Genomic DNA, 10715 nt, shown 5'->3' with positions numbered 1-10715 from the left:
TCTTAATGTTTATCTCTAGTAATACTGTTCTTGTGAAAAATAAAACTATACTTTCCCAGTGTGTTAGGATGCTGTGATGTGGCCTTCTAAGTTTGTTGTAGTAAAATAAGTGGTTTATGTAAGTACTGATCCCACTTTATCTGATTATCTTATATTTTAACATACCCCGAATATTTTCTCTTAAATGTACGATTATGCCTGATAGAGATTAATGCTGTTTATCTGCCTACGACATTTTGGCTTTATGATATCAGCCCCCTTTTATTTACCTCATTGCTTGTCATTTTTTCCTGTCTTGCAATCTTTAATATTTTATTCACCCTTAAGTCCAACTTTGGCCTTCTATCAAGGAATCTAAGCATTTAACTCTGCACCTTGTAGCTAGTAATTTTAAACCAAAGGTTATGACTTTCCCACCTATGGAGATGGTATGACCAACCAGAAAACAAAGGTATAAGAAACATGGTTTTGCCCAAGCTGGTGTTTTTAAACAGATGAAGCTGGAAAGTTCTTCCGTTTCTCCAGACTTATGTTGTGTTTCACAGCAGTCTTTTTTTTTTTTTTGATGCAAGAGGTGTGGAGTCCTAGATAAGTTCAAATACATGTTGGGTATAAATCCAGAAAGTTATAGAATGGCTGTGTTGCAAGAGTTCTCCCAGTTCAGTGCAGAAAGTTAATATGAAATCCCTATTTGCCTGACATCTTAATGGAATTAGCAAAGCCATTTACATTCGGTTCTCCTTTATGTGGCTTTCTTCCATCTCACCTATCACACAATGCCATTGTGGTTTAGCAGAATTTTCAGGAGGGCTCCAACTTGTCCATTGAATTGCATGGTAAGAGTTAATGGGAAATTCCAGTTGAGTCTAAGATTTATTACGTTTACCCTATAGGAAATTTCCCCTGGCTTCAATGTCCAGTGAAGAAGTGCCCTCAGACCTCTTTGTAAGTTAATAGAGTCAATAGTTCAAAAACAAAAACAATGTAAAAGGTATACACTGAAAAGTCTTGCTCCTCCCCAACCCATCAGTTCCACTCCCCTGCCTCTTACTTATTAAGCATAATGTATATATTCATATTTTCTCCCTTTCCTCCACAAAATTTAGCAGTCCTAATTATGGTGCATTTTTAATCATTTATAGTGATTTACAGAATGTTCATTATTATTACTATTCACATTTAATGCAACTCATGGCTTTAAAAGCATCAGAATGTGTTCATAATACCCTCTAAAGAAAAGGAAACAATACAACTTCTGTACTGTGTGGCCCTTGCCCAGTTTATTGTTACAAGGAATAGTTCTTTAGTCACTGTTGTGTCCTGGGTATACTTCATTCTTAAGTAATGTACTTAGTCTATAACAACTTGCTACAAATATGTGAACAGAAGATCTCAAAGATACCTGGTGAGGTTTGGTTTCCTTTGACTTTACTCTGAAGTCTTCATGGTTGCTTCTGTTGTTAATGGTCCTTCATTAACTGGAGCTAACCTGATGTCATGATCTACACAAATAGATTTTAATTGAGGAAAAGTATTGGAAAATTCCATGCCACCGCAGACCTATTGCTTTGAAATGTCTCTAATAATATCATTTAGCACTTCATATCTCAGTGCAATGTTGTGCATTGATTCCTGCGTGATAATCAATACTAAGGAGTAGAAGCTGAGCTCAGACACTCTGGCATTTGCATGGGTAAAGGTTTTGTTGTGTTCCTGAAATAAATTCCATATACATACACATACATGCTGTCCCACAAACATCCTCAAGTAGAAACCAGGATTAGCTATGCCATAGCCCCAAGAAAATTTTGGTGGCTAGGCCTTAGATTTCAGAGGTGGGATTTTGAAATCTTCTGCTCTAGTGTTTCTCACTGCTGTGTTGTGATGTATCTACTTCACTAAAAGTCTGACTTCACTCAAAACACTAACTTCATCAGGACTGTGTTCCAGTAGGGGCTTCTGGTAGCAGGACTTGACTTTAGCTTTTTGGAGGACGGAGCCCTTTTCCCCCTCCATAATGTTGGGTTGCAGTGAACGGACAGCCTCTGAAGAGATTAGGGGCTTCAGCCTCCTCTCCTTCCCCCCTCCCCAGAAGCTGAGCCACTCACTGAAGTCAGATCTTTGGCATTTTCATAGCAGGATTCTCTCTCCACCCCTCTAACTCCTGCCAAATATCTACATATTATCTGAGAACAGGAATGCTGGGAACACAGAATTATACCGAAAGCCAGTTTTGATGGCACTTGCCCTAGAGGAAAGATGCCTTTTATACATTTTGGACAGCTCCCCAGGACTCACAGTGACTTTGAGTTTGCTTTTCCAACAGCAGACATCCATTTTCATGCAGTTCAAGTAATTTATTGATGTCTCAGCTATGGTTGCTGCAGTTTCTGGACATTTCAGCCAGCAAGGTCTTTTAAGAAGCCCATTTTCCCCACCAGAGGAGCCATGCTACTGTACTTCGTTCTGTTTCACACTTTGTCCTCCTTTTTCTTCAGTTCTACTTTAGCGACATAGATCCTCATGGCGTCCATCTTGGACATCCCCTTTTTCTCATTCCATGCCTCCCACTTGGCCTTGGCTTTCACCTCTGTGGTAGGTGGGGCAGGGATATTGCAGTCGCCCTCGGTGGCCTGTTTGTAGAAGCTGTACACCAACAGCTTCTCCCGATCACTCACGGGTCCCTTCAGCTGCTTTACAGAAGCGCAGGCGAGCTCAAACTCCACTTAGGACATTGCGGGAACCGAGGCTGGGCCCTGTCTGTCTTTTCTAGTGCTACCTGGCGCTAGGAGCTGGAGGGTGGTGAGTTAGGAACACCTGAGGCTGGTGATTAAGTCTGGGAAGAAGGGGAAGGGAGACAGGGTAATATGTGGGAAGAACACAGAATAATTATGTGTTCTCAGAAATCAAATGTGCATTTTTATAAAGTGCACATTGCAAACGGGCCCACTGGATTGGATCTCCCCCCAAGGTAGTTCTGGCTCGCAGAGCGCATTTTCTGAAGAGGACAACCATGAATATTTCAAAGGCATCTGATAACAGAAAATTAAGGAGTTGCTGCAGCTGTGGTCTGAAGGAGGCGCGCCGGGGACGATTAAGAGGCTGTGGCGCGCAGTGGCCAGAGTGAGACCGGGAGACCGCTGCGGGGGAGGAAGCCTGTCTTTAGAGAGCGGCGTGTCTGTGCTGGTGAGTGGGCGGCCTGGCAAGGGACAGTCACTGAAGTGACTTGGTGGAACAGAATGCGGGACCAGGGACCCACTGAGACCCGGAAGCAGGGCTGGACAGGGAACTAGAGAGAGAAAGGGGCTGAGCGAAACAGTAGAAATGGACGGGGTCCGACGCGCTGCGCTGGGGGCGGGGCGCGGGACGCGGAGCCCGGCGTCCAGACTCGTGGAGAGGGAGGGGCGGGGCGGGTACTAGCCTGTTGGCGGATTGGAGACCTACGGCCGATAGGTGGCGCTGTGGGCTTGGCGGTCGGCTCGTAGGTGAGGACCGCGCGTGCGCGCGGAACGGAGGGAGTCTGCCGCTGTCCGCGTGGAGCCGGAGCTGAGACTTTGGGCAGGGACTGAGGCGCAGCCTATTGTCCCGCCCTCCTGGGACCGCCCATTGTGCCGTGGTGCCTGCGCAGTACTCGCCGCCTCGCGGGGGAGGGGCAGCCCGCTCCGCTGCTTGCGTTGCCGCCATGGATTTAGGTGGGTGTTTGGGCTTCTCTTCTCCGAGCACGACTGGGCCGCATCCCGCAACGGGAGACCAGGGCGTTGCTGAGTGGGCCTGGGCTGAGGGAGATTTCCGGTTGGGGGAGGGGTTTTGGAGAGCTGAGGTATCGTTGGAGCCGCCTCTTGGCTCGTCTCCTGCCCCCTCGGCCCCTTTCCACGTGAAGGGCCAAACGGGTTGTGAAGTTATATTTCCCGAAAGTACGGAGGGTTCGTGCACGTGCTTTGTAAAATGTCGGTCTCAGAAGACGCCCGGAGGAATCCGGGATACCCCGACGGTCTCATATGTTGAACGTCTGATAAGTTCTTGAGCAAGTGACTTAAGCTCATCGATAAAACGGATATGATAATGTATACACTTAAAGAGTTTTGGCGAGTTTTCATTGAGGTCACGTGTATACAGTTCCCGGTTCAGTGTCTTGCGCGCAGCTAGGGTTCATTGGACTAGCAGTTGCGGGGAGCTGTTGCGGCAGCTGAGGTGGCGCGTGCACCTTCATTCAGAATCCTCTGAGGCAAAGATTGGAAGCACGGAGGGAGGAGCTGATAGAAATCCTTGCCCAGCCTCTTTACTCTTCTGGACATGGCTCCTAAGGAGATAAGACCAGGGGCCTGCTCTGGGGGAGCTGGAGTGAGGCACCCCGAGGTGTGCCAGTAATAGGCTGTGGAGAAGTTCTGGTCCCTGGCCCCAGCCAGCTCTTAAGTGGTGGAATGGTAGGAAGAACTGGGAGCCCTACACCTGTGGGTGATTTCTTCCTAATAGCCTCGTAGTTGCAACATCCTGAGTGAATTGTTTGAGTCTCAATGGTCCCTTCTATAAAACAGTAATAATATAGTTCTCAAAAGGTTGATTTGAAGATTTAAAGAGATCTTACATGTGCACCACCTAGTACAGCGCTGGCGCAGAGTGGCACTTAATATAAAGGAGTGGGCACTCATAAGCACCAGTTAACCAGTAGTGATAAAACTCTTGGGGAATTATCCAGCTGTTAACTGCTCCTGGGGCTTATTCCTTTAAGTGGCACATGTATTTACTTGGTGTCTCTGGAAAATAGTCGTTGGGGGCCAGACATCTCAGCCGAGCTGATAGCGCAACAAAATTCAATCGACAGAGTCACAGGGAACACATTTCGGTGCTCTGGAGAGTAGCCTGAGCCAGAAAGAAGGTCCAGAACCTGCCGAGAGACCCCTTCAGCAGCCTAACCCTCCCTAGGAGTCAGCCTCGGCCACTGGGAGCCAAGGCGGATAGCCTTCACTGGTGGGCTGCTAGGAGTGCTGCTCCCATAAATGATCGAAGGAGCAGGATATTCTTTAGTCTGCTAGAATCAGGAGTCTCTCTGTTGGCTCTTGGCCTGGGAAGATGACTTCTTGGGTATATGATGGACTGATAAAGGGGAGAGGAGTCAGGAATATTGAATGGTGAGCAGTATTTGTGCTCTACTTTAGTTTCTGGGCCAATAGGAACACCTCTGAGGAAGATGTACATCTTTTCATGTTTCTGAGTTCAGGGAGGCCAAGAATAGTGACAAGATTCTGGTCCTGTCAGCAGTCAAAAGATTTGGGGAAAACCAGCATTTATTGAGCACTTCATCAGGTTCTTTGTATCATGATTCTTAGTGTAGCTGTATCTCGTTTAACTCTTACCATCCCTGGGAAATGGGATCAGGAGCTAGCAGCACCAACCCAGGGTCAAGGACTTGACTAATATGTATTTATTGATCCTCACAATCATTATATGAAGTTTGTATTATCCCAACATATGCAGAAGGGAGACTCAGAGAAGGAAGTCATCTGTCCATGATCACATTGCTTTTAAATGGCTGAGCTAAACTCATGGCTGATTAAAAACCCCAAGATGCCTTCCTTGATAAGTCTATGTGAGTTTACGGCTCACTGAAGGAAGGACTTCTCTTTCTTAATGTAGTGCATTGTTTTTCTGTCTACCACTTGGTTTCTACCAGAGAACCAGGGACATGAGTAATTGTTCTCAATAGAAGAAGCCATGGAGTGAACTGTCCCTGAAAGGCAGAACAATTGAAAGCTGTTTGCAGGACAAGGTTATAAGAGAAAAGGGGGAAGGTAGGGTTTGTCTGATTGCTTCTGTGCCCACAGCCCTGGGCCGTGTGCCTCTTAAGCTCAGTTTCATGTACTGCAGTGTATACTTGGTGGCCCTGGTAGTTGGATACTGTCCTTGTGCTCTCTAAACCCTTCTTCCCCAAATCCTCTGCTGGCCATTCTTTTGCTGGGGTGGGGTGGCACGTCTAGCCTCAGTAGTCCAGAATTTCATTCACTTCATTGGTTCCGTTGATCCCCTGGGTCACACTGATCCCTTCTGACTTTTCTCTTGAGCTTCAGCTGTGCATTTCCATGGCTGGAGGGCACGTCTACCTTAATGTTAGGCCTCAAATTCCAAATAACCAAAGCTTAACAGTGTTCCCTCCAAACATTCCTGAGTCTCCTGTGTTCCCTGTTTCCAGTGGTGCCCGTTGTCTTTCCGGTTTCAACCTAGAGAGTTTGGGAGTCCTTTTTTATTCCTCTGGCAAGTCCTTTTGATTCCAGCTTTGCAGTGGCTCCCCTTCTCCCACGGATCCTGTTTAGAACTCTTCTCTCTAACCCTAATCATGACAGCCAGCTTGGTAACTGCTATCTCTCCTTCTAAACTCTGCATACTATCTTGAAAAGGTTCACCACACTCTTACCTTACTCAGCTTCTCTCTGTGCAGGACCCTTGAATATCTGTGAAGAAATGGCTGTTTTGCATGGGGGCTTTTTGCTGGCCCAGCAGCTGTTCCGCCCCAAAGCACTGGAAGAACTGACAAAGTCTGACTGGGAGCGTGTTGGGCAGCCCATTGTGGAGGCCTTGAAGGAGATCTCTGCCACAGCATCTTCCCAGCCCCTTGCCTGGGGAAGGAAAGCTCTGGTTGTCATCTGGGCCAGGGTGCTTCAGCCCTACCCTGTCACCCCTTCTGACGCTGAAACTCGGTGGCAGGAAGATGTGTTCTTTTCAGTAGGCAACATGATCCCTACCATAAATCACACAGTCCTTTTTGAGCTGTTCAAGTCCCTGGAAGCTTCTGGACTCTTTATCCAGCTCCTGATGGCCCTCCCCACCACTATCTGCCGTGCAGAACTAGAGCACTTTTTGGAGCACATGGCTGTTGACACTTCTTCAAAGGATGTGGCCTTCTTCCTTGACGTCTGGTGGGAAATGATGAAGCACAAGGGCAATCATCAGGACCCCCTGCTCTCCCAGTTTAGGGCAATGGCCCATAAGTACTTGTCCTCCTCAGATGACTTCTCCCATCCTCCAAAGAGGTTTAAGTCAGATCCAGATGTGTGTCCTACCATGCCCTTGTTGGCCATGCTGCTCACTGGGCTGAAGCAAATTCAAAACAGAATCCTGTGCCCTGGGATGAAGTGCTTTGCGTTAGCCAACTTGGCTGACATGCTGACCGTGTTTGCACTGATGGAGGACGACCCTCAGGAAGTGTCTGCCATTGTTTATCTAGACAAACTGGCCACTGTGATCTCTGTGTGGAATTCGGACACCCAGAACCCATATCACCAACAGGCACTGGCAGAGAAGGTAAAGGAGGCAGAACGGGACGTCAGTCTGAGCTCACTGGCCAGGCTCCCAAATGAAACAGTTTTCATTGGGTTTGAGTTCATGCGCAGCCTGCTGCAGGAGTGGGGGGAGGAGCTGCAGGCCATGCTCAGCAGCACCCAGGGGACAAATTATGACAGTTATCGGCTGTGTGACAGTCTGACTTCCTTTAGCCAGAACCTGAAGGTCTACCTTGATACCACCAGCCTGTCCAAGGAAGAGAGGCAGGTGGGCTCTGAAGTGGCAGAGTGTGTCGGGCATTTCCTGAGGAAAACGAGCAGGGTACTGAACAAGGGCGGGGAAAAGGACATCACCGCCTCGATTGCCATGGCCATTATCGAGCAGAAGATGGATAGGCATATGGAAATGTGCTACATTTTTGCTTCTGAGAAGAAGTGGGCCTTCTCGGACGAGTGGCTAGCCTGCCTGGCTAGTAACCAGGCTCTCTTCCGAGAGCCAGATTTGGTGTTAAAGCTGCTGGAAACAGTGGCAGAAGTCAGCATGACAGATAGAGCCATCCCCAAATCTCAGATCAAACAAGTTACCAACTTGATCCTAGAATGTTATGCAGACCTATCACTGCCACATAAAAATAAAGTCCTCTCAGGTGTCCTGGTTTCCTGGGGGCGAAAGGGCCTCTCTGAGAAGTTGTCGGCTTACTTGGAGGGGTTTCAGGAAGACCTCAACACGACTTTTAACCAGCTTGCACAGAGCGCTTCTGAACAGGGCTTGGCTAAAGCTATAGCATCTGTGGCCCGCGTGGTAATACTGCACCCGGAGATCACAGTGAAGAAAATGTGCAGCATGGCTGTGGTTAATCTTGGTACCCACAAATTCCTGGCCCAGATTCTCACCGCCTTCCCCGCCCTCAGGTTCACGGAAGAGCAGGGTCCAAATCCACCCATCACTTTTGTAGTGTCATGCCTCAAAGAAACCGTCTGGACCAAGTTCTCTACGCCCAAGGAAGAAAAGCAGTTTTTGGAGCTCCTGAGATGCCTGATGAATCCCGTGAAGCCCCAGGGGATTCCGGTCGCTGCTCTTCTTGAGCCAGATGAGGTGCTGAGGGAATTTGTCCTGCCTTTCTTGATGCTAGATGTAGAAGAGGTAGACCTCAGTCTGAAGATCTTCATCCAGACTCTGGAAGCAAATGCCTGCTTAGAGGAATACTGGCTGCAGACTTGCTCTCCGTTCCCCCTCATCCTCAGCCTGTGCCAGCTCCTGGACTGCTTCAGCAAATACTGGCAGCTCCCCAGGGAGAAGCGGTGCCTCTCTTTGGATGGGAAGGATCTGGTGAGCCATATCCTGGAGCTCCTCTGTGAGATTGTGTTAGCTAATGCCGAGAACTTCTCCCCAGATACCTGGGTCAAGTCCCTGTCCTGGCTGCACCGGAAGTTGGAGCAGCTAGACTGGACTGTGGGCCTGAGACTGAAGAACTTCTTTGAGGGCCACTTCAAGTGTGAGGTGCCAGCCACACTTTTTGAGATCTGTAAGCTTTCTGAGGATGAGTGGACCTCCCAGGCCCACCCTGGGTACGGGCCAGGCACAGGACTCCTGGCCTGGATGGAGTGCTGCTGCACCTCCAAAAGCATCTCCGAGCAGATGCTCTCCTTCTTGGTGGTGGGTGTGAGCAACCCTGAGGAGGTCAGAATGTTCAGCAAGGGCTTTCTGGTAGCCCTGGTACAAATCATGCCTTGGTGCAGCACCCAGGAATGGCAGTGCCTTTTCCAGTTGACCAGGAGACTTTTGGAGAAACAACTCCTACATGTCCCTTATAGTTTGGAATATATTCAGTTTGTTCCTCTGCTCAACCTGAAGACTGTGGCTCAGGAGCTCCAACTCTCCGTACTCCTCTTGAGAGCTTTCCAGTTTCTCTGCAGCCAGAGTTGTCGTAACTGGCTTCCTATGGAAGGCTGGAGCCATGTGGTCAAACTCCTCTGTAGCAGTTTGACCAACCTCCTGGACTCAGTTAAGGTGATACAGTCAGTTGGCCCTTGGACCCAAGGACAAGAACAGGACCTGACCCAGGAAGTCCTGTTTTTTTATACCCAGATATTTTGTCATGTTCTGCACATCATGGCCATGCTCCACCAAGAGGTGTGTGAACCACTGTATGTTTTGGCCTTGGAAATCCTCACCTGCTATGAAACTCTGAGCAAGACCAACCCTTCTATTAGCGCCTTACTCCAGAAGGCAAATGAGCAGCACTTCCTAAAGTCCATCGCCAAGAACATTAGCCCTGAGGAGCGGCGCCAAACCCTGCTGCAGAAGATCAGCAATTTTTGACCTTTGTAGGTCAGAAAACAGCTGCGCCTCCACTGGGTGGGGTCGATAGGGGCTAGAGCCGAGAAACACAGACTTTTCAGGTGTGTGAAATTGTACACAACCTAAAAAGTATATGGCAATAACTGTGTAAAGAAAATAGTTTCTTAAGTATTTGTAACATACAATTATAATAAAATTCTCATTTTGAGTTCATCTCGTCTCTCGAGTGTTGTCAGTAGTCTAGACTTAGATACACTGACACTGGGCTAAGATCAAATCAAGCTGGGGGGAACATGTTCATAACCACTTATCCACCCTAAAATTTGGTCAAGTCCAAAGGTGAAACCACTGAAGTGGAAAAATTATAAACTGTGTGTTCTTTTGCACTGAAACCCTCTTCAAGAGTCATTTTGTGGTGTTTTGGAAAGGGCAGCAATTAGAAAAAGAACTGTTCTGCCACCAGTTGACCACATGATTTGTGTGCTCAAAAGGCCTGTACCATTGTAAAAGGGTAAAATGAGACGGTGGGACCAAGAAAATTTGGTGCTGGGGGTAGATCAAGGACATCAAGAAGATGGATGGCTTCTGAATTGAGGACTTTGCCATAACGCCAACCATTCAGTGGATCCAGAGGAGCTATGGTAAAACTAGGTCTAGTAAGCACAGCAGAGATGTGTTCAAGGGATGAGTGTTAATGATCTGACTAGAGCTGTTGTCATGGTTCTGAAGAATGAGTGGGAGCAGGGAATGGTGTCTACAGAAGCATAAAAATGCAAATTGAAGATGTCCAGGGCCTATTACAGAACTATGAGGACTGGTTAGTAAGGCATTTAATTTGGGAGGCAAGGAAGGGAAAAGGATGTACTTCATCACCTTCATATCCACGCCCTCACTTAAAATGGCATTATTCAGGTTCCCTCCCCCACTTACAGTGGGCTGGCTCTGGGGCCTACAGCTGGGTTTCTGCCCTCCCAGTTCATAATTGGGATTCACCTAGGAAGAGAAGAAAGGGCCTAAAGTTACGTGAGCACCAGGCTTAAACTTGAGGACCCCGCAGTGTGGGGGAACCATGAATCACAGAAACTGTTACAGCATGAGGTAGGCCCTTGTGGAGGCTGAAAACGTTAACACATTCCCCT

At 47.9% G+C, this 10715-nt stretch overlaps 1 protein-coding gene and 1 pseudogene across 1 annotated transcript; one reads left to right on the top strand and one right to left on the bottom strand.

Moving 5' to 3' along the window:
- Positions 1-2471: 2471 nt before the first annotated feature.
- On the bottom strand, positions 2472-2735 carry LOC149997905 (diazepam-binding inhibitor-like 5; annotated as a pseudogene).
- A 784-nt stretch (positions 2736-3519) lies between these two features.
- Positions 3520-9787, top strand: GEMIN4 (gem nuclear organelle associated protein 4). Its single transcript, XM_090292062.1, has 2 exons — positions 3520-3692; positions 6434-9787. Exons 1-2 carry the CDS (start codon positions 3683-3685, stop codon positions 9595-9597), a joined length of 3174 nt encoding a protein of 1057 aa, XP_090148188.1. The 5' UTR covers positions 3520-3682; the 3' UTR covers positions 9598-9787.
- The last annotated feature ends 928 nt before the right edge of the window (positions 9788-10715 follow it).

The sequence above is a fragment of the Furipterus horrens genome, unplaced genomic scaffold (genome assembly GCF_987537825.1).
Source record: "Furipterus horrens unplaced genomic scaffold, mFurHor1.1.pri manual_scaffold_11, whole genome shotgun sequence".
Lineage (NCBI taxonomy): Eukaryota > Metazoa > Chordata > Mammalia > Chiroptera > Furipteridae > Furipterus > Furipterus horrens.
The sequence above is the reverse complement of the archived record's forward strand: the minus strand, read 5'-3'. Positions and strand labels throughout refer to the sequence as shown.